A 25,224-nucleotide genomic window follows, 5' to 3' on the forward strand; every position below is an offset into this window, starting at 1 on the left:
GTCTTTTTTCCTTTGCATTGTCTTTGAATGTTTGAAACATTGTATCATGTTCTTTATCTCTTTGTTTGATTCTTTGAAGTTTTCTCCAAATTACTGACACAATCCTCATTGCTGTTTAGTTTTCCTTCGACAGCTCTTAAAACATCTACATACTTTTCTAGCCTTGTGATTCTTTCTTCAGTTATTGTTACATGTTGTGATAACTTGCTCTCAATTGATTGAAGATGTTCACACATTTTTGCTTTCTTCGTGTCCCATGAGGTCCAGGAAGATCTGAGGTTTAGAGGGACACATGTGAAGACTTGCATAGATTATTGATAGTCTATGTCTGTTCGTAGGATCATTAATGACTATTCCTCATCTGGAGCAAATATCTCTGACAACATGCCAGAAAGAGCAGCGCAATGTGGATGACTTTGTAGAAAAAATAAATTTGCTACTTTCAGTAATGTCGAAAGCATTTCGATGCTGGAGAAGTTCCATTCCTCGGTGTACATCTTTCGGCACCAGAACTATAAAAATTTTTCTGCCTTTATCACCTATATACACTAGTTTGTATTACCGCAGAAGATATTTGTCCGCCTTTATTTTCTAACGGCAGCCAGATATCAGCTAAAGCTCCGTCTCCGATGAGACTGTAGCTCTACTATTTATATCAAAGGGAGAGAAACGTAGCGCTTGCCGTTGAAACAGGAATAGAAAAAACTGGCCTTGTTGAGTCGATTTGTGGCAAGATGTATTGGTGTGAAAGGATTGTAATTTTAGAGGACAGTTCGAGGCCTGACTTAAAGGTCCGTTTAAATTAATTATCTTCAAAAATTTTACTCCAAACCATGAAAACTAGTAACAGTATATAAACAGATCTTACAACCGTGTATCGATGGCACTTTTCTTTTGCTAACAAGGCAAAAGAATCTATTTTAAAAAGTATTTCTGTCTTTTAATTAAGCATAATTTGATTTTCCCTCTTGGAATATTTTACCATATCATAAAAGCAAATAACTGAAAACTAATATGAAAATAGATTAGAATATAATGAAAAGGTGCGCTATTTAATAGAATAAAATATTGTAGGATATATTTTATTTAAAACATGATTTATTTTATTTGAAAAACATAGGTAATCAAAGATTACGAAGCTCACCTCGACGAAGGTTATCTATTTCTAGCTAGTGTTCATCCCACGCAGCACAGTTAAGGCTGCAATAAGGAGGCGGGGCCTAATTTTTACGGGAAATGCTTACTATGACATCACACAAAAATACATGTCCTTCAAATTACCACAAAATGAAATGATACGCTATTTTAAACTGTTGGATAGCTTTAAACTACATCAATACTTACTATTGCATGTATTTTTGTCGTTGGTTAAATCCCACATAGCAATATATAAACAATTCACTGATCGCAATGCACTTGTCAATGTGACGTCATATCGTAAAATTTAACGCAGTTTGTACGCAGTGAGAGGCTGATCAAGTTATATTTTATACAGTGAAAAATGTGTTTTGTAATTAAATAAAACATTATTTGCAGATATATAAGAGGCCATTAACTTGGATGTGAAGTCTATTTTAGGATTTTATTCATATACTTCCCGTACATTCCCTAGACAAGTGAAACTGCCGTACATTTGTATGCAGATTCATTGAAGGGTCGTTATAAATCGATATATTGCAAGGGCATACCCTCAATGAATTATGACAAGCTTTTACACATAAACTCAAGAAGTATGAAGATATTTGAAATGTGCTGCGAACCTGATGAAATCTTGCAAATGAATTAATTATATCTACATTTATTGTACTTGATCAGCAAAATATTCAACATACCGTCTAACAAATATAATTTTAGCAATTATATAGTAGAATCTATATAGGTTGCTTTTTGCTTTTTCAATAAAAATGGAGCTAAATATACGTACCTTGTCATTGGTCATTTGCAAAATTATTTTGTTAAAAAACATTCTGATTGTTCACACAAGTACTCTGAAGTTGACATTAAAAAGATGCTTGAGTTTCTGATTGACAATATCTATGTGGTTTTCGGAGACCAGGTCTTCCAACAATCTATTGGAATTCCCATGGGTACCAATTGCGCCCCGTTATTAGCAGACCTTTTTTGTATTCATATGAAGCAGAATTTGTCCAAAATCTTGTGCGTGAAAAGAAGAAAACACTTGCTGTGGCCTTCAACTCGACATTTAGATATATCGACGACGTATTGTCAATTAACAATGGCTATTTCCATTCTTATGTCGATACGATATATCCTTGTGAACTTGAGATAAAAGATACCACAGAGTCTGACACATCTGTTTCATATTTGGATATTTTACTTGAAAAAGACGTTAATGGTAATCTAACAACCAAGCTTTATGATAAACGTGATGACTTTAACTTTTCAATCGTCAACTTCCCTTACTTATGGTCGCCCGCGTGGCTTAGTGGTAGAGTGTCTACTCTAGAGTCGCGAAGTAAGGAGTTGATCCTTACGTTGCGGGTTCGAATCCCACTGTGGGACGTGGAGACCGGTCCTTCGGATGAGACCGTATAAACCGAGGTCCCGTGTCGCAGTAGGTGCTGGCACGAAAAAGAACCCTCACTGCTCAATGGCCGTAAGTGCCGAGTATAGGACAAAATTTGCAGCTCTCCACCGGCAAGCGGTGGCGTCTCCATGTGAGTGAAAAATTCTCGAGAGGGACGTTAAACAACATACAATCAATCAATCAATCCCTTACTTATGCAGCAATATACCTTCATCACCTGCATACGGGGTATATATCTCTCAGTTGATTCGATACGCAAGAGCATGCTCTACGTATGTACAATTTCTAAAACGAGGTAAATTACTGACAAATAAGTTGATGAAACAAGAATATCAGCTGTCTCCTTTAAAGTCATCATTTCGTAAGTTCTATGGTCGATACAATGACCTTGTCAGCAAATACAATCTATCATTGAGTCAAGTGCTGACTGACGTTTTTCACACTAATTGTTAGGCCATTATTTACACACTGAATTGTCGACGGATTTTTCCGTTATTTCCCGATCATGACAAGGAGCACACGGCGGGTGTGACCGGTCGGCAGGGGATGCTCACTCCTCCATGGCACCTGATCCCACCTCTGATGTTTGGAGGTCCGTGTTTGCTCTGCTCCTATTTTGTATTGATTAATGGACTTTTGAGTTTGAATACTGTTCGTTATCTCCATATATTTCATTCGCAGCACTTTTCACAAACTACAAAGAGTGTTGAAAATAACTATATATTAAACTTAGATTTTTAACTTGGTTATGCCCTTGCAATAGTGGAATTTATAGATGACCTCAATACTGCAGGTATATTTGCTAAAATCACGTGAATGCCACATTACGTGACAAATCTACACAAGAAATATAAACGTCCTCAACATGTAGTTTTTAGCCACATTATATTTGTCCGATAATAGTAAAGGCCTAAAAAGAATCGCCCATCCTTGTAAAGAATGTATTTTCTGTCGAAATAATTCGCCGATATTTCCATATGGCACCTTAACTGTACTGCGCAAGATCAATATCTATACAAGTTTGGTTTAAGACGGACTTATAGTTACTTGGAAATAGACCTGCTCAAAAAACTTTTAACCTGTTTACTAATCAAGAAAATTTTGGTCAATTCCAACCTCCAAAGCAAATATGGAAGTTTTCATCCTTAGATGCACCATCCATGCAAGTTTGGTCATAACGTAATATTATTATACCTCATATAAGTAAACACTAGTAAAATAGAATCTGATTGGCCGAGACAGTCACGTGACCGTCGGGTTTGCCCTGCAACAAAACTTCGTGTTCCACGTCGTGTTTGACGGCTGTGACGTCACAATACGGTGACTAAGATGGTTACTAATGAGGTAGATCGTTTATATCATTGATTGATTGTGTCGATTCAAACGTGTAAAATATATATATTTACAAAAGTGTTTTCACAGGTGGGGTTGTAATGTTACTAGTGTGTAAATTACATTGACTCGTCACGAATGAATGTTTTTATGAAGCGTGACTAGTGGTGTAACTAACATCTGTTTCATATTATTCTTATCACATGTTTTACTTTATTCATCGGATTTTCTTTGTTTTTCTTGCATTGTGCTTGATTCGGTATAATAAACAATTTATTGCATGAATGTTCGGGAGACATGAAGATTTCTTCGCCCTTGAAAAATCATATGATATGATTTTTCATGGGCGAAGAAATCTTCATGTCTCCTTCACTATCATGCAATAAATGTATAATATTATATAGCTACTCCAAAAACATTACCCTGGTCCCTCATCTGGAAAATGTAGGTCAGATTCAGAATCAAGAACAAGTCTGAAAGTGTCCATCCTAAAATACATCGTCCATGCTAATTTGATTAAAATATGGCTAAAATTAACTCATCTGGAAAATCTAGGTCAGATTCAGCATCCGAAGTAAGTGTGGTAGTGTCAATCCCTAGATGCATCATCCATGCAAGTTTGGTTCAGGTAGGGCTTATAGTTACTTGGGAATGGACTTGCTCCAAAAACTTTAACCTGGTCACTCATCTGGAAAATCTATGTTAGATCCAGCATTCGAAGCAAGTGTGGTAGTGTCCATCTCTAGATGCATCATCCTTGCAAGTTTGGTCCAGGTAGGGCTTATCGTTACTTGGGAATGGATCTGCTCCAACACCTTTAACCTGGTCACTAATCTGGAAAATCTAGGTCACACCCAGATCCGAAGCAAATGTGGTTGTGTCCATCCCTAGATGCATCATCCATGCAAGTTTGGTCCAGGTAGGGCTCATAGTTTCTTGGGAATGGACCTGCTCCAAAAACTTTAACCAGGTCACTCATCTGGAAAAACTAGGTCAGATCCAGCTTCCGAAGCAAGTGTGGTAGTGTCCATCCCTAGATGCATCATCCATGCAAGTTTGGTCCAGGTAGGGCTCATAGTTTCTTGGGAATGGACCTGCTCCAAAAACTTTAACCAGGTCACTCATCTGGAAAAACTAGGTCAGATCCAGCTTCCGAAGCAAGTGTGGTAGTGCCCATCCCTAGATGCATCATCCATGCAAGTTTGGTCCAGGTAGGGCTTATAGTTACTTGGGAATGAACTTTCTCCTAAAACTTTAACCGGGACGCCAACGCCTGGGGTATAGCATAAGCTCATCTCGACCTCTTCGAGGTGGGCTAAAAATGAAAACAGAGACCGATTTTCCCATTACTATCCGTCAGATGTAAATGATGTGTGATACACAAGGCATCTCCTTCGTAAATGTTCGGCTAAAATTGTCAGTTCAACAAATCGGCTACCTTCAAATGGATTGCTTAATAAGCGACATGAATTACACTCTTACGGGTCCATGTGTTTTATGATCTGCCTCAGGCACGGTCGGATTCTGATTTCCTTTGCACTCAGTCGAATTATTGCCTTCTTTGAATCCATTGTTTTTCTGTCAACATCATGAAATGTACATGTCTGTTTTATAAGCGACATTTCATTCGTTCAATTGTGTAAATCGTGTGCCACTTAACTAGACAGGCCGCACAAGGGTCCGAACCTATACTTATTCCTTACGAGTTAACTAGGCTTAGAGCGTTACACTCAGGTATTGTCACGCTTCGGACAAAAAAAGCAAAAAACCCAATCAGGACACTAAGTACACTTAAAAGCTAAAAACTGGCATGCTTAGGGTATTTTCAGCCAGCTGACACCTCGTGTATGAATCCAATTTTGACTTGAATGACTCAATCGTCGGTGCTAAGGCAACTTCAGATGGTAGGTGTTTGCAGTTTAGTATTGTTCTCGGAAAGAAGGATGAGCGATGTGCATCTATCCGAGTGTGTGTTAGATGGAACGTGTGATTTCCTCTGGTCCTGCTGTCACTGATCTGCAGGAATAGCCACGAATGCATGTTTGATCTTGTATAGCAAACAAGTCTGATTTTCATTTTTGATCTGTAATGGTTCCCAGTGAATTCTTGAATTATCTGGGTAACGCTGCCCGGGTGGCGATCATATCATCATGAGAGTTTTGGGTGGCGAATCGTGCTGCTCTCCTTTGCGCCTTCTCGAGCTGGTGGTATTACTTGGAAGTCAAGAGACTCTATGCCGCTGAGGCACATTCAAGGATTTGTATATTATATGCTTATACAGAATCATTTATTGCATAGGTTTCGGAACCAAGTAAGACAATCCAAAGAACACAAGACACATCACGCCGACAGCTGACGACATCATGCATGATTCAAATGGAGCCAGAATATTCTTAAAACATGACATGAATTCTGGATAAAACTTGAAGAAAGAGCAATTTACATAACACAAACGACAGAAATGCAAGTTTAACAATTGGAAGGTATCTTTTCTCTGAAAAATGTAAACGATTTTAACGAACAGGAAACGATCTAAAGAAATCTATAAACAATAAAAAAAAATGCTTAGAGGGCACTAAACACGGACCCCTGGAATTTCCAGACTTGGGATCTGTTGTCATCAAAACCTATAAAAAAAGACACTATTTCAAGAGTGGCATTTATGCCACTTTAAAGTACATTAAGTCGGGGGCTGTTTATTTTCTAAAGGTCTCACTGAATTTTCACATCCTTCAATGTCACGGATACGATTCCACAGAAACTTTTTTTTAATCTTCTTATCATCTTATTCCTAATCATGCCAACTATGTTACGAAGTTTTGATTGGATGTGTCATATACTCTTAATTACTGTATAAATACTTCGTAATATTGTATACAGTTGTTACAATTCTTAATTTCAAAGACAATTTTCAAGATCAAGAAAGTAACACACACAGAGGTATGCCATATTAGAATCATAATTATCTCTTACATTTTTATTAACTCATTTGTTACTTATATTTTTTATCATACTGTAACATTACTTGAAAATGAATTAGGCAAAGTCAGTTGTGCAAGCCTTTGTTTTTTTTGTTTTGTATGTTGTTTAACGTCCCTCTCGAGAATTTTTCACTCATATTGAGACGCAACCACTTGCCGGTGGAGAGCTGCAAATTTTATCCAATACTCGGCACTTACGGCCATTGAACAGTAAGAGATCTTTTTCGTGCCAGCATCTACTGCGACACGGGACCTCGGTTTACAGGTTCTCATCCGAAGGACCGGTCTCCACGTCCAACAGTGGGATTCAAGCCCGGGACGTAAGGATCAACTCCTTACTTCGCGACTCTCAGAGCAGACGCTCTAACCACTGCGCCACGCGGGCGACTGCAAGCCTTTGAATTTCAGTTCAAGATTGTCCCAAGAAAATGAAAAGTTACAAAGTAGAGTAAGGGTTATTCCAGTGCAATTATCTGCAAGGGGGAGATGAAATCCCATCCCTAACATAAATTTAAATCGGTGAAATTAGGCCATCATTAAAAATATCTTTGTTTCCCCTAACCCGTCTCTAAAATCTCAAGTTGGGTAGGTAGGTAGATAATTTTTTTTGCAACAGCAACTTTTAAATATTATAAACTTATATAAATTAATATATAATGGAATACAACCTTTAAAAATAAGAAAAGTACAAAGAAAACGATTTGTCAACAGAATTGTCACACCATTACCAGTGCCTTTTTAAGCAAACTTCAAGGTAAATTAATTCATAATTATTATTCAATTAAACTTGTAAAAAATATTAAAAACTTGTAAATATTAAAAAAATTATTTGTAAGTTGAATAATCTTATTAGAAAAAAAACTTTTCAGTCGGCGCGATTTAAATTGGTCGGTCGCGTGAGGGGAATCAAAGGTATTTTTTTATATTGGCCTTACCAGCATGAGTAGAAAAGCATTTATGCCATTTAAATGAATAATCGTATTGAACTGCCAGTAAATTCGTTTCTTAGAATTTTTTTTTTATGCATAGGCTTTTGCTGTCTCTATAAGCTCTGTCATTTAATTCGAGATGATTTAAAATAAATGTATTAATTCTCATGTAAAATTCTAAAAGAATCTTGATTTCACACATGTAACTAAGTTTGAAACTCGAGACGAGTTGAATTGGTGTTCATGGGCAAGCAGAATTATACGGATTCATGTGATGTTATTTCATGGGCAACCTTTTTATACAAAAGATGCAATGTATTGACAAAGTATTCTTTTGTGGGATGTATATAAGTTGGTATGAGGTGACCCACAAAATCATGAACATTGGTCTTCCAGAAAGATGATTCCACAATATCTGACAACATTAAACAAGAGGCCCACGGGCCTTATAGGTCACCTGAGTATCATGCAACAACTTCGCCACAATGGATTCATGTTTTAAACCAGAGGCCATGAAATTCACAATTTCGAAAGAGGCACACTTGCTCATCATAATTTTACATTTAGTAAGCTTACTTAATACCCAAAAAGAGAGCAGAGGATTATCAAAGAATTAATGCATTTTCACTATGTAATCATTAGAGCCCCCCCCCCTAACACCAGAACCATGATGCAGGGGCCATAAAATTCACAATTTTGGAAGAGGCATCCTTACATATCATAACAATACTCTTAGTTCATCAGCTTAATACCCAGGAGAAAAGAAGAAGATTTTCAAAGAATTATTGCATTTTTACTATGTAATCATTAGAGCCCCACCCTAACACCAGAACCCCTGACCCAGGGGCCATGAAATTCATAATTTTGGAAAAGGCACCTTTACTCATCATAACTATGCATCAGTTTGTTTGTTAAATACCCAGGATCAAAAAAAAGATTTTTAAAGAAATAATGCATTATCACTATATATTCAACAGAGCCCCACCCTAACACCAGAACCCCTGACCTAGGGGCCATGAATTTCACAATTTTGGAACAGGCACCCTTACATATCATAACTATACTCTTAGTTCATCGGCTTAATACCCAGGAGAAAAGGAGAAGATTGTCAAAGAATTATTGCATTTTTACTGTGTAATCATTAGAGCCCCGCCCTAAAACCAGAACCCCTGACCAGGGGGCCATGAAATTCACAATATAGGAATAGGCACCCTTATTCATCATAACTATGCCTTCAGTTTGTTTGCCCTGGATCAGAGAAGATTTTTAAAAGAAATAATGCATTTTCACTATACATGTATAGTCAACAGAACGCTGCCCTAACACCAGAACCCCTGACCCTGGGGCCATGAAATCGACAATTTTGGAAGAGGCACCTTTCATCATCATAACTATGTATTTTGTTTTCATAATATCCAAAAGCACAGAAGAAGCTTTTTTAAGAAATAATGCATTATCACTATATATTCAACAGAGCCCCACCCTAACACCAGAAAACCTGACCCTTGGGCCATGAAATTCACAATTTTGGAAGAGGCACTCTTTCTCATCATAACTATGTACTTAGTTCATTGGCTTAATACCCAGGAGCAAAGGAGAAGATTTTTGAATAATTAATGCATTTTCACTATATAATCATTAGATACCCGCCCTAACACCAGAACCCCTGACCCAGGGGCCATGAAATTCATAATTTTAGAAGAGACACCTTTCTTCATCATAACTATGCATATTGTTTGTTTCCTAAATACCCAAGAGCAGAGGAGAAGATTTTTTAAGAATAATGCTTTTCACTACATATTCAACAGAGCCCCACCCTAGCACCAGAACCCCTGACCCTGGGGCCATAAATTTCACAATTTAGGTAGAGGGCTCAATGCTTATTACATTCATGCCAACAGTTTGCCTGCTTGATGCCCAGGAGTTAAGAAGAAGATTTTTAAAGATTGCATTAATTCTGATGGTTTTAGCCCCACCCCTCAGGCCCCAGGGGGGTAGGGGTCATGAATTTCACAATTTTTACTCCCCTTCACATATAGATGCTATGTGCCAAATTTGGTTGAATTTGGTTCAGTGGTTCCAGAGAAGAAGCTGAAAATGTTCAAATGTTAACGCACGACGGACGACGCACGCCGACGGGCGAAAACATATAGCGATAGGTCACCTGAGTAAACTCAGGTGACCTAAAAAAGAAACATTCCAGTTCAGATGTAATCTGTATATTAGAACTTCCAGTCCTTCTGAAGTGTTGCTCTACACCCTCCCCAACAGTAAGCCATTGTCGACACCAAAGTCTGCATTTCCAACGCAGGGCTTAGGAATTAGAAGAGCTCCTTTAGAGTCACCTATGACTCCAGAAAGTAAAAATGGAGAAGTAATGATTCCTGGAATTTTTTTTAAAGTTCATATTAGTTCACAATTAAATATTTTAGTCTTTTTTGGTTTAAGAACCAAATTGCATAGTGGCAGGGAGATATGACAATTTTGAATAATTGGTTTGATCTGGAATACATAAAAAAATGAAATTAAGAGGCATGTTAGCTTCTATGAAAATTTAAACTGCGTGCTCTTATGAAATCTAAGGATAGGCACAGCATTTAAAATGTGAAAAATGGATATACATACTTCCATATAAATTATACTTCCTGCATAATTTCACCTTCATATGCAGCTTGATTTTGATATCTGTTGATGCCGTATTTCCATCTCTGCACAAGATATCAGGCAGTAAATCTTCTTTCAGTGAATGATTAAAATATAACATAATTCATCGTCGGAAACCCACGGCTGATTACGCTTCGTTCCTCTCTCCATCACCCGTGGGTCCATTCATACCAATTCGCTCGTTCTCATGAATAATTAATGAGGCGATTTAATTGGTCGCTCAAGGTACACCTAAAGCGATATTGTCCAATCAGCAAGTCCCTTTCAAAGCACTTTCGCTTTATACTTCAAAATGGCGTCAATTGATCAAGTGGCTAGCGAACGATTTGGAATAAGCAAATTAAAGACATTTCAGAAAGATACACTAGAAAAGCTACTTGAAGGAAGGGATGTATATTTGTCTATGAAGACAGGGGGTGGGAAGAGCTTATGTTATCAAGCTTTTCAAGTGTTGTGGACTGAAAAACACCGCCTTCCCTGCAATGTGTTAGTGATATCCCCTCTTATTTCAATAATGAAAGAACAATGCGAGTTTTTGCAGTCACTTGGATTTACTGCAACATATATCGGTAGAAACTCAGAAGAATATGCACAGATAGCAGATGAGACGTTTCAGTTTTTATTTACCTCTCCGGAAGCGATATTGTCTGTTACTAAGTGGCGAGAAATGGTGACCAGAAGCCAACACTTCAGATTGATTGTTATAGACGAGGTCCACACTGTTTTACGATGGTATGTATCTGCGATAGTATAAAAACTAATGATTCTGTCCTACTTTATAGCTTCAAGGCCTAACCAGATAATACACTGAGTGAAAAATATATGTACATGAAATTTACTTTGAAAAAAAATGACTCAGGCTGCAGTATCACTTTTAATTGAGATTACTTTTTCACTTGGATATTAATTTTAGTGTTCAGTTCACTTGCATGATGATGATAGCAGGTGTATTACTGTTAATATGCATTGTGCCAATTCTGAATATGGAAATAACTATTGTTATTTCCTATATAGCTTGTAACACAAGCTTTAATAAATTCATTGGTTACAAAGTTGGGTGTAAATTTCTGTACACCTGACTTGAGTCGGGGGTAAATAACATGACATCAAAGTGCATATAGTTTCTCTCTAATCATGATTATAAAAAGCAAATAACATGACTTCACAATGCATTGTAGCATGTAGTAAATCTATGAATAGCTTAAAACACAGTTGATTGGACTTGTGTTTACAAAGAATTTATTTGGTTACATAGGAAATCAATTCATTATTCAAAGGTGTACAGGGATTTACCCCGGGTTGTATTCCATACACCCTTCGGCCTCAGGGTGTATGGAATAAAACCCAGGGTAAATTCCTGTACACCCTTGATTGAACCTGGATAAGTAATATTCTCATCAGCTTTTAAGAAATAAGACTCTTAGACTTGCAAAATCATCAGGTGTAAATGTTCAATTGTTTAATTGCAGGGGTGAAAGTGGTACCAGAGGGGATGAACCTTTCAGAGTCTGGTATGAAAAAATTGGAGAAGTACGATCACTGATACAGTGTCCTATTTTACTAATAACTGCAACTGCTAACAAGGCTGCTAGAGCTGACCTAAAGAAAAAGTTTGCCATGAATAATTGTTATGAAATGATTGACAATCCTGATCGAAACAATATAAAATTATTTGTGAAAAAGGTCAAAAGTACTGTACCATTACCAGATTTATTTTTCTTTTCAATAAAATTATTAAGGGAAAAGGGAACACTTTGTGAACGTTTTATTATTTTTTGCCCTTCTATCAAGTTATGTGGTGATGTTTTTAGTGCATTTAGGATGGAAAAATCTCAGAACATTGATATGTATCATTAAAAAACAAATGAAACTGTAAAAGAAAATATAAAACAAGACATGCAGGATGCAAATGGCAAAATAAGAGTGTTGATAGCAACAAGTGCTGCAGGGATGGGGGTAAATTTTAAAGGTGTAAACAATGTAATTCATTTTGGTCCACCAAAAGATATGGATTCTTTTGTGCAGCAATTAGGTAGGGCAGGGAGAGATGGCTCACAAACAGCAATGGCCTTATTACTTTACAATTCAAGACAATGCAGAAATTTGGATGATGATATGAAAAGGTACATTGGCAACACAGATACTTGCAGGAGGGAAGTTATGCTGTCTGCATATAACTATAATCCAGAAGAAGATAGAGTGAAACATTTATGTTGTGACATATGTAGTGCTAGTTGCTTATGTGGTGAAGGAAATTGTAAAGACTATGAACACTCATGCATTTTTGAGGAACATGGAACATCTTCTGATTCTGATCTCAATAGTGAAAGTGACACCGATTCTTTTTAATGATAACCATTTGATGAACACTTTACTAATAACCATATTTGTTGCGTTATTCATCTTTACAAGATATGCCAATTTTTGACCAGTTATTTTGATACTGTAATTCTGGACTACAGCATTTCAATGTAACCCTTGGTACCTGTCAAGGAAAATGTCAGATGACTGTCTTGTGTATTTCTGTAATTGATACCAAATATTAATGAAAGGAGAAAAATGTTTGATCTTGTTCCTTCTGTATTTTTTTAACTGAATCTACTAAGTCAAATTTTTTTAAAATATGGGATTTTTTTTTTTTTTTTTTTTTTTTTTTTTTTTTTTTTTTTTTACCAGATTATGCTAACATGAAAGATAATTGCTTGAACATGCAGGAAAATATATGTTGACATGCAACAAAAGTCATATTTAATTTCTGATAATAATTACTAACTTTAAACCATACATGACTTTTACATTCTTTTGAAAGTGTATGGTGACATTTTATTTAACTATGTAAACATGCAACTAAGTTGTGTCAACAATCGAGATGATTATTTTGAAATGCACGTTTTTCTTGCTACTTTATTTACCATTAACAAAAATTAACCTGTTTGTAAGCATATTTACAATGCATATAATTTTCTTAATATTAACATAATTAAGTCACATGCTAAGACATATGTTGTATGCCACCATAATTTTCCTGCATGCCAATATAGTGGTAGAAAAAAAATTCTATTACAGGAAAAAGTCTTTACAATTCAGCTTGTTTTATTGCATCACAATCAAGGCATAAATTTTGTCAGTTGTCAGGAACTCTTGCTCAAGAATAATGTCACAAAAATTGCACTTACAAGTTAACGTAATACTTCTTAGTCTCATATCATATGTATCATGATTTACTCTGTGAACACATTTCATAAGCAATCAAACAGAAATATTTATTATTTCATGTACATATTGGCAATTTCTTTCTGTTTAATTATCCACTCATGTAAATCTACAGACTCAATACACTTGATTGTATCTTTAAACTTACTGAAACTTGACCAAGTGATGTCTTTGACAGAGCCTTTAGATCTTAGGAAGTTTATAACGGTCACGATGTCCTTTGTCTTATCAACCACTGGTCGACTGCTTTTGGATCGTGCTGATTTTGTTGTTGACATAAGACCATCTTTTATAGCATCAATGGCCTGTGTTGTCATACAGATTTGTTTTGCTGACTTGAAAGACTTGTTAGAACCCTGTGTGTTCAATTGGCTCTTAATATTGTGAACTTGAATTTCAACACAGTTGTCATAGGGAATGCTCTGTCCAATTCCACATTGTAAGTTTACAGTCATATTCCATTTGTATTCGAAACTCTGCTCAGGACTTAAAAGATACATGTTACACAGAATTCTAAAGAGCCAGATTTTGTACTTGGAGTGCCTCAGTCCCGCTGCATACAACCACTCAAAATACACGTTTCGTATGATTCTGTCTCCATCCCCCATTCGATACGAGTCGTATGTGTCTCTGTATAGCAGTGATATGAACAGAAATGTCTGTGTCGGATTGTTATCATCTGATCTTCCCTGAGGTACATGAAACTTCCAATGATGTTTCTTTTCCAGATGTTTTTAAGCCAGCCTCTCTTATGATATTGTTTCCCACATACTGCGCATAAATAGAAATAATCAGACTTCATGGCATTAAGGTTATTTGTATCACCATCCAGAGCTGCTATGTCATCAACTATATGCTGAAAGGAAACTTCGTTTATTTTCAGTTCGGTGATAATTTTCTCTGCTGCATCCACAAGCCACTCATTTTTCTGGCTGTCAGACATTAACGAAAACAAAGGTATCGTATTAGGAGTAGAATTCAAATCCTCCATTTGCATGATATCTAGAAATGCTGCCAAAATGTAGGAGTCTGTGATGTCTGCTATGAAGTCATGGTGTGCTCTAAATTAAAATAAAAATATTGCAAATATAATATGAAATAGAAGGCACTAACAATTTCCATCTATTTTTTATGGGAAAGGGGGGGGGGGGGCATTTTTATGATTCTGATCAAATATTGTGGTAATACAGGTACAATACATCTTCTCAAATAAATTGTCCTGACAATTGATATTAGGGTTTGATCAAGTAAAAGGGATTATCATATCCAGTAAACATAAGTACACTGTACAAAATATGACAAGTAGCACAGTAATACCTGTAGCTTGAAATGACTTCTTCAGGCCCAGAAACATTTCGTCTGTTTATCAGATTCCGCAACTGGTATAAAGACCCTCTATCTACACTGCTTTTCTCTTTGTAGAAGAGCTGATATATACCCTGCACAAAGAAAATTGAACACAGGTATCAATTCAGGATTTGAACATATACATTACAGTTTCATGCACATTGTAATGATGCATACAGTTCATTATGTATAGAAAAAAAAGGAGTCTGCTCACTAGTAATACCCCCGCTCTGATCTGAATGTTCCCTCATGTTGACATCAAATTTGCACAACAAGAGGCCCATAGCCACAACACTCACCTGAAGCAATGTAAAATTTGATCCCCCCATTGTGGCCCCATTCTACCCCCGGGGGTCATGATTTGAACAAAGTTGAATCAACACTATGTAATGAAGGTTTCGCATAAGTTTTAACCTTTATGGTTCTTGAGAAGACACCAAATTTTCACCAATTTTTAATTATCTCCCCTTGTAAGAGGGCGTGGCCCTTTATTTGAATAAACTTAAACCCCCTTCACCCAAGGATGCTTTGTGGCAAGTTTGGTTGAAATTGGCCTAGTGGTGGAGAAGAAGTCGAAAATGTGAAAAGTTTACAGACAGGTGGATGGACTACAGACAAAATGTGATCAGGAAAGCTCACTTGAGCTTTCAGCTAAGGTGAGCTAAAAATGAATCCCACCATATGGCAAGGCTAAAGAAAGAATGTACTAAAATATCAATCACCTGCGATGAGTAGTTGCTGAGAAAACTGCGACAAAAATTTGTTACGGACAGACACACAGAACAGACACGAAAGGGTAAATAGTATTCCCCCGTCTCCTTCAAAACAGGGATATAATTACAACGGCATCAATGATGACCTGAGCAAAATGCAATAACAAAATTCTGCTGGCAAAATTGTTCAACCAATGATTCTATATTTGATATCTTTTTAAAAGTTTTACACTAAAACCTCGGAAACTACATACTGCATATAGCCAGTGTCAAGACTTGAGCCCCTGGATCAGGGGTCATAATTTTCACATTATTAAACTGATTAAAATGCCAGTACTAAATATATGAGAATCTCAAGCAATGCAAGTAGTAATGTTGTAAACTCTCACATGCAGCTTGAAATAATGATGAAAACTAACAGAAAGAAATTGAAAACAAACTAGTTGTAAGAAATGGGTTTGGTTAGTGGGTACATTGTCAGAAGCTCTTAATTTTAAGATGCTTCAGTTTCCTATTCAAAGTTAGTTTCTGACAATGTACTAGTCAATGTTTGAATAAATCAACATTAATTCTGTAATCATAAACCAAAGGACAAGAAAACTCACTTTTATGAAACAACAACTGTTATTATAAACAAAACTCCAAACTGTCAACTCCCAATTGTTGATATATTATACCAGAAGGAAGTTCATTTCTCTATGTTGACCCTCTGGTCTGTGAATAACACCTAACAGGGACTCGTACTCAGAGGGGCTGTTCTGCATTGCTTCTTGGGCACTAAATGCCCTTTCGTTCGTCAAGACGTCCCGACCAAAAACTACCTTTTCCAAAACATTCTTGTCAGGATTATCCCTAACATGCGGAACAGCAAGTTGATGAACTTTTTGAAGAATTTCTATCATACCCTGTGAGCTATCATACCCTGTGAGCTATTCTCACTGGCCTCTATTAAATCACAGTTCAGAAAAACAGATTTCTTTCTCACCTGGTCCATGTACATGTGCTCAATATGCTTGGGAAAACTTGTTATATGTAACTGTAGGTATGGAACATAATGCATAAGTACACTAGCTACATGAAATTTGAAACTTGACATTAAAGAATTCAATTGTTCACTTGATGGGATCCAGTTTACAGTATTCAATGCTGCAAAATCCACAGGTGGTTCAAAGGGGACTTTAGATTCCTCAAAAGTGATTTGTTTCTCTTTAACCAAAACTAGAAACCAGTGTAAACTTTTCCTTTGGTTTTGCAAGCTCATTTTAGAAGGGGTAATTGTAATATCTAGATTGTCACCTAGTATTTCAATTGGTCGCTGCTTTTTGTCGCTGCACCTGTATCCATTTCGTTCTCTGCACCATTTTCATTTCCCATCATATGCTTCCTTTCAACCTCCTCTACATAGGAAGTCATTAATGAATGTATCTGATTTTCTTGCTGCTTCACAAGCTCCTTTGTTTTCTTATGTAGACATGTAGGGGAAATTGCTATTCCCAGGTCATGAATAATATTCATTCCCTGAAATTCAAATGAAGTTTATCTTAACTTACATTGTTAATTCAATTCCTTTAACTTATAAATCCTGCATATGCAAACCCAAACTCTAATGTGTATGCAAGAAGGTAGCATTTTCATTGCCGTATGAACTGGGGGGGGGGGGGGGTCAATAATTTTGCCCATATATAGATTTAATACCATAGAAAACATATCTGTTATATGCTTGTGCCCCCTCAATAAAAACGTCTGATGACCTATTTTTTTTCTGGTCAAGGAATACCCACTGCTGTGCCTTTTTTGAATGAATATCATACTTGTGATGATAAGGTACGATATTACAAAATATGAAATTACAGAAATGACCTTAGTTCAAAGTCAAGAATCCATTGTCTCAAGCAGACTTCTGATGATTCAATAAACAAATATTATAGACCAAACACATTTTCTGTTGAATAAGGGGTTCTATGTCCATGATTTTGGATCAAGGTACATTCTTGGATTACAGAGATTCCGCCTTGGAAGTCTCACAAATAATATTAAATTAAGATCTATGGCCTTGACCTTCATCGACTGATCTTCACACCAGCTGCTTTACACTAGGGGCAGCCTGGGTGGGAAGTAACAAGGTTATAACAAGTTGGATATAAGAATGGGACAGACAAACATAGAGACACTCACAGACATGATGTTTGATTCTTAAGTATATCCCAAACATTGTTTACAAAAATATCATAAATTTATATTATTACCTCTCTGTTCAAGCCACATTTCTGAAGAGTTAAACCAAGTATGTATTGCAGCTGATTGGAGGTCTGCGACCTCCCATACAAAAGAACAGCTATGGAAGAAAGCATCTGTGGTAGATTTTTCTTCTCTTGCAAAGAAATAGCAGTGCTGAAAACTGAAAACAGGTATGGTGCATTCAGTTGAAGCTTTTGGCTTGTACATTTCCAATCGAATTTTAAGAGTTTTTCATTGCTGGATGCATGTCCTTTGAACACATCACTATCGTTTTTGGAAATCACTTTTATTTCACTCTGGATAACATTTTAAACAATGTCAAGCATTTCTTTTCTGTAATTTTCATTCCGGCTGAAATTCCGAAGCACTGCTCTTGGTGAGGAATTGTTCAGCAATGATTTCAAAGCTGCCTGTTCATGTTCACCTTTGATAATCTTTAATCTTTCCACTCCATTATACTTCACAACTATCTGTATAATGATTAAGTATTCAATAGAATGCCTATTCAGTAGAGTTTATACAAATTACAATTATTGTATATCTTACACTCAATGTAAAAATGGTTAACATCCAACAACTGAAAAGCTACGCAGCACTGTTAAGGCGTACTTCGAAGAAATCAACAGAATATAAACGTGTATAAATACATACCTTTTTAAAACGAATTTAATTTTGTAAAGGTACTATACTATCTTATGACTTTAACATTCTTTGAAATAACATTGTATACCTCGCTCTGTACTGAATTTGGTTTGGTCACGTTATTTGATAGTCACGTGATAAATGCATGTAATGTGTAATGTATGTAGGCCACTAACAAATTTCAATATCGCAAGGGCATACCATAGTTAAAATTAAAAATCAAAGTAATAGATTGTTTCTACATAACTTGTAGTTTATGGAAAGTGCTGCTGCTTTAAATAGAATTCGCATTTTATTAGTTTAAATTTCATGTTATCTTGCTAATGTCGAAATATGTGTGACCTTTACAAAGTATTTTATGTATTTATTAAGTTATGCTATCGATTTCAGGAAAGCAGCAGCACTTTTGAAGTTAAGGAATATGTCCATTATATGTATTCAAAAAGTAGTCAAGATCTATAAAGTGTATGCCCTTGCGAAAAGGCGATTTAATGAGGCACCTCGGCGTTAAACATCCACACCCTGTAGACAAAAACACGGTAGAATTAATTCAATACATTCTCTCGATGGTTTTCAAATAATGACACTAAACAAATGTTTCAGATTTGTATTAATGGTCTACCTAAGATTTTCAAATAATATTCTGTTTAATAATAAAATGCATTTTTCACTGTGAAAAAATTACTTGATCCGCCTCTCACTGCACATAAAATGCGTCAAACTTTACCATGATGACGTCATGTCGACAAGTGCATTGCGATCAGTGACTTGTTTATATCTTACTGTGTGGGATTTAACTAGCGACAAAAATGAATGCAGTGGTAAGTTTTGATGTAGTTCATTACTCTTATGCAGTTTAGATTCGCAAATTATTTCATTTTCTGTTATTGTGAGGGATTGCTATATTTGTGTGATGTCACAGTAAACTTTTCCCGTATAAATTAGGCTCTACCCCCTTTATGCAGCCTTAACAGAGCTGCGTAAAACAAATCATGAGCACTTTGATCATGTAGATACTTTAACAAACTACAACAAAAATCAGATTACCTTGACATCAAACTCTTCCGACTGGTCTTTGGTTTGAGTAGATTTATCAATCTTCTTAATGTCATGACACTTTAAAGGTTCAACTTTTGGGGGGGCTTGAGGAACCACAACTAACAAACTTTAAATGTTCAACTCGTTTTTTGCTTGAAGAATCAGGACTAACGAACTAGCCTTTCTTCACTCTCGATTTTGGAGTTTGGGTGAGCTTTATTGAACTGAACACTCGTTTTGTCCCTTTTGGTGTGAATAATTTTTCAGGAAGTTTAAGACTTCGAACCCCTGGCATATCTTTTAAAGTGGAAATAAGCTTATCTCGTTCGTCTTCAATGCTAACTAACCTTGTTTTCAGGTCGTTGTTCAGATTTTGAACGCGGTTGAGTTTATTGGCACACATATTGCACACAAATCCTTTAATGTCCGGAATGCACATGAGTTTAAATACTTCCCTGTACTGTTCCTGGCTTGTATATGACGACAGGGATCTGTAAGAACGGTCATGTATGATTTTTTTTCGCAGAGAGCACAACATTTACTGGGCGCAGCCATTGTTGTGCAAACGAGGTTACAGTAATGCTACCTTTAAAACAGGAGAGTTCTAAACCTATAACGGCTAATTTGATGAATATTTATGAGAAACGAGCGAATTGGTATGAATGGACCCACGGGTGATGGAGAGAGGAACGAAGCGTAATCAGCCGTGGGTTTCCGACGATGCACTCTGTAGTTTGTGAAAAGTGCTGCGAACCTATATAGATTATACTATCTAATTGCTAAAATCACATTTGTTAGACCGTATGCTGAATATTTTGCTGGTCAAGTACATTAAATATAGGCATAATTAATTCATTTGCAAGATTTCAGTAGGTTCGCAGCACTTTTCAAATATCTTCATACTTCTTGAGTTTATGTGTAAAAGCTTGTCATAATTCATTGAGGGTATGCCCTTGCAATGTTTCGATTTATTACGACCCTTCTATTACCCTTCAATGAATCTGCATACAAATATACGACAGTATCGCTTGTCAAGGGAATGTACGGGAAGTATATGAATAAAATCATAAAATAGACATCGCATCCAAGTTAATGGCCTCTTATATATCTACAATTTATATTTTATTTAATTACAAAATACATTTTTCATTGTATAAATATAACTTGATCCGCCTCTCAATGCATACAAACTGCGTCAAATTTTACGATATGACGTCACATTTACAAGTGCATTGCGATCAGTAAATTGTTTATATATTGCTGTGTGGGATTTAACCAACGATAATAATGCATGCACTAGTTAGTACTGATGTAGTTTAAAACTATTCAACAGTTTGAAATAGCAAATCATTTCATTTTGTGGTAATTTGAAGAACTTATATTTTTGTGTGATGTCATAGTAAGCATTTCCCGTATAAATTAGGCCCCTCCTCCTTACTGCAGCCTTAACTGTGGTGCGTATACATACAATATCAAATAAGTTTTAATTACTTTTCACCAAATTTATTTTAAAAGTTAGACTAGCCAACTATTTAATCCAACACGGTTGATTCTTTTTGCCCAGTTCTCAAGAGATATAGATAACACCTGCGTGATCAGAGATGCTCTACCAGTTAGCTCCTCACAATAAGCTCATTAATTTCTCTCCAATTTGAAATGCAATTTTCTGTTATCAAATTCTCCTTGACCAGTGCTTGATAATTACACCCATAGGAGAGGTGGAATTCCTCTTGTAACATTATATTTTGTTATAGATTGCTGTAAAGTATACAATGAAAAAAAATAAGTATTTTCTTGATTTAACATTTTTTTAGTAAGGATACTGCAACACTCTTGCATTTTTGGGGATTGTGTAATCTAATAAAAAAAGAGAGTTTTTCATTTGAAGACACAGTGACCTTGAAATAGGTCGCGACACACCTTCTACCTAAGATGCACAAATTGGCCAAGTTTGATTATTCTAAGTCCAATACTTTTCTATTTATGCGCCAAACAGGGCTTTTCCATATTTGGTCATATCATCTTTATTAAAGGTCAGAGCGACCTACTTTTATTGCACGCTTTCTACCCAAGAAGTATCAGCTGACAATGTTTGATAATCCTAGGCCTAATAGTATTAAAGTTATGAGCCAGACATGAGAAAAGCTAACAGACAGACGGGCGGACATGAACGCCATAACATAATACATCCCGTCTAAAGACGGGCGTATAAAAACCAATACAAAGATTAATCAAGACATCTGTTAAGAATTATAAAAAGAACTAGAAACTCATTGCGAGCAATGAGAGGTCTTCCGTCCGATTTTTAATATATAAAACGTAAATTCAAGCTGAAAAGGTGATAAAAGAAATTCAGACACTCTGGAGATTTAACCCTGGTTGTCAGCGTGAAATTCCAACGTGCTCTCCATTAACCATTCACTTTTTTGCATCACTTCCTGTCACGACCGGAAGTAACGGCGATACAAGATTTCCTCGCGATTCAAATAAACTGATTACTGACTATCAGTTCTGAAAGTTTTAGACTTCAGTCGTTTACTGTTGCCGAGCAATATTGTGAGAACAAATTCTAATTCAGAGGACAGGTAAACACGCGACCGGAAGTGAATTTTATAAAAAAAAAAAATCTCTGACGTTTCCCTATACATTTGCAGTATCTACAAAATGCATAAAAAAATTTCAAGTACTTTATCGATAAGCAATATTTATGAGAAAGTTAAATATAGAAATAACGTAGTTTATCACCTAAAACCGGAAGTTGACGTTTTTGTTTCCGGTGGAATATAACATATTTCAAAACAGCGAAAGAGATGCAATAAAGTGATGCAAACTTTAATTTAGAAAAGAAAAGTTAAAATTTTTGATTTCTTTGATCACTTCCTGTGACGACCGGAAGTTACGACTGACGTGTTTAACCAATATGGTTTTGCCTACTCCTCAAGGTCTGCTACTCATAAAAATTTGGTGTTTTAATCTTTTACTTGTTTTCGAGATCTCGCTCAGACAATTTTTCATTTTGAGGACAGAAAAACACGCAACCGGAAGTGAATTTTTGAAAGATATTTAAAATTAGTGTAGACCTTTGCAGTCTGAATAACGTATTTAAAATTCATTTCAAATACATTATCTATAAAGAATATTTATAGGAAAGTAAAAAAACTTAAATTTTGTAGTTTTTCTCTTATAACCGGAAGTTGTCGTTTTTGTTTCCGGTGGGACCAACATCTTTCGATGCTTCGAAAAAGATGCAATTAAGAAATGCAATTCTTAAAGAAAAAAAAGAAAAGTTGAAATTTTCGATTTCTTTGATCACTTCCTGTGACGACCGGAAGTAACGGCTGACGCTCTGAACCCAAATGGTTTTGGCTACATCTTAAGGTCTGTTGCTCATATAAGTCTGGTGTCTTAATCTCTTACCGTTTCCGAGATCTTGCTCAGACAACTTCTCATTTTGAGGACAGAAAAACACGCGACCGGAAGTGAATTTTTGAAAGATACTTGACGTTACTCTAGACATTTGCAGTCTGAACAACATATTCAAAATTCATTTTCAATACTTTATCTACAAAAGATATTAATGGGAAAGAAAAATACTCAAATTATGTAGTTTTTCTCGTATAACCGGAAGTTGACGTTTTTGTTTCCGGTGGGACCAAAATATTTCAAAACTACAAAAGAGATGCAATAATGTGATGTAAGTATTAATTTAAAAAAGGAAAGTTGAAATTTAACGATTTCTTTGATCACTTCCGGTAGCGACCGGAAGTGCCGACGACGAACGAAAAGGTGCCCTCTCCAATCTAGAAATCATGTTCTATCATCTCTAACAAGTCTCCAGTTCATATCTTCAGCCATTCTTGAGAACACTCAAGGACAAAATTTCATTTTAAAATCAGGAAATTGTCCATAACTTGGCACTGGAACCGAATTTACCAAAAAACGGAATTTTATATAAAATTCATATAAAGACCTTTTATCCCTGAAAATTTCAAAGAAATTCGTTGAATAGTTTTCGAGAAATCGCGTGCACAAAATTTTGTCTAAAAAAAAAAAGAATAATAACTAGAAACTCATTGCGAGCAATGAGAGGTCTTCCGTCCGATTCTGAAAAATAAAAGAAAACTCAAGCTGAAAAGTGATAAAAGAAATTCAAACACTCATGAGATTTAACCCTGGTCGTCAGCCTGAAAATCCAACGTGCTAACCATTAACCATTCCCTTTTTTGCATCACTTCCTGTCACGATCGGAAGTAACGGCGATACAAGATTTTGTCACGATTTAAATAAACTGATGACTGACTATCAGTCCTGAAAGTTTTAGACTTCAGTCGTTTACTGTTGCCGAGCAATAGATCGGAAGTTGACGATTATTTCCGATGGAATCTAACATATTTTAAAACAGCGAAAGAGATGCAATAAAGTGATGCAAGTTTTAGTTTAAAAAAAGGTAAAAAAAAAAATAAAACAGGTTTTGTAATCCTCAGAAATAGTTCTATCATTTAATTGTTGCATATTTAAGATCAGAGGTTACGTCCTAAATTAAATATCGAAAAATAGCTTTAAAAATTGGCTGTTTTGTAGAAATTTTCAGGATACGAGGAAAATGACGCATTTCATGACGTCTAAATGCATAGACTAGCCAGAAAATTACGTCATTTTTGATAGATACGCAGTCATCAAAGGTCTAAATGATATTTAATGCTTTGTCAACTAAAAACAAGTAGTTTCAGTTTTTCTGAAATTCACAGGGCCAAAAAAGGTCCTTAGTGAACCTTGTTCTTTAATATTGAAACCACTACACTAGCGCAATGTACCAGCCATCATCGATGTTTACCTTGCACTCATTCCCTGAAGTAACGAGTGTCAGGCAGGTTAATTTTTTTTTCTTATAGTGCCGAATTATAGGATGAAAACTAGCCAGCTAAATTTTGTGCAAGTGCTAGTAGATTTACGTCGGATTTGTTACTTGATTTTTAACAATAACTGATAGCAGAGAAAATAATCTGTTACTGATAAAAACTAAAAAAAATAAACTATTGTGTTTACTTCCTTTATTCTTTATGCATTCAGTTTTCTATTCTATGCAATTCCAAATACAGACATGTCCGTGTAATCTTTTTCTGTACTTCTACACTACTGCATCAGACCATTTGTGAAAGGCGGGTCAAGATACATAATTTCGCGCCAAACGTCACGAGTAAATCTTCGCGCCTTTTCTTTGAAATGTGTCTTCAATTGAATAAGTGTACGTGATAGATTCAATGAAATTTTTAAAAAAGATATGTTGCTATAGCCTGATTTTCGAGCCTAAGAATGTTTATTTATCACACTGTACATAAACATATCGTATAAGTTCAAGTAACATAAAGGCAGCGCTAAGTTTTCTTACACATTTCATATTCCTCTTAACCCCCAAAGTGGACTATTCCATTTAGTAACACATTAATGAAAAGTCTTGAATGTTTTGCAACAAAACACGTCTCGCCATATGACGCTCAAGGAATCTGATACCTATTATGTTCGGTAACTTGCATCTGTAAAGGAATATAACCCTACTAAGATCAAAGAAAAATATTGAA

The 25,224-nt window shown here is 35.9% G+C and overlaps 1 protein-coding gene, 1 long non-coding RNA gene and 1 pseudogene across 2 annotated transcripts; 1 reads left to right on the plus strand and 2 right to left on the minus strand.

Annotated features, from left to right (window-relative positions):
* Window positions 1–4,425: 4,425 nt before the first annotated feature.
* Window positions 4,426–5,113, minus strand: LOC133179976 (uncharacterized). Its single transcript, XR_009720224.1, has 3 exons — window positions 5,016–5,113; window positions 4,870–4,977; window positions 4,426–4,540 (listed from the first exon to the last, which is right to left on the minus strand). It is a non-coding gene; the product is annotated as an uncharacterized LOC133179976 (long non-coding RNA).
* Window positions 5,114–10,585: 5,472 nt separating this feature from the next.
* Window positions 10,586–12,466, plus strand: LOC133179977 (probable ATP-dependent DNA helicase RecS). The gene is made up of 2 exons (XM_061314624.1): window positions 10,586–11,186; window positions 11,924–12,466. The coding sequence occupies exons 1-2, from the start codon at window positions 10,747–10,749 to the stop codon at window positions 12,309–12,311; spliced, it is 828 nt and encodes a 275-aa protein (XP_061170608.1). The 5' UTR covers window positions 10,586–10,746; the 3' UTR covers window positions 12,312–12,466.
* Window positions 12,467–16,398: 3,932 nt separating this feature from the next.
* On the minus strand, window positions 16,399–20,048 carry LOC133179854 (uncharacterized; annotated as a pseudogene).
* Window positions 20,049–25,224: the final 5,176 nt, after the last annotated feature.

Source organism: Saccostrea echinata, unplaced genomic scaffold, assembly GCF_033153115.1.
Source record: "Saccostrea echinata isolate AGI-Se365-2 ecotype Australia unplaced genomic scaffold, CSIRO_AGI_Sech_v1 ptg000005l, whole genome shotgun sequence".
Taxonomy (NCBI): Eukaryota; Metazoa; Mollusca; class Bivalvia; order Ostreida; family Ostreidae; genus Saccostrea; species Saccostrea echinata.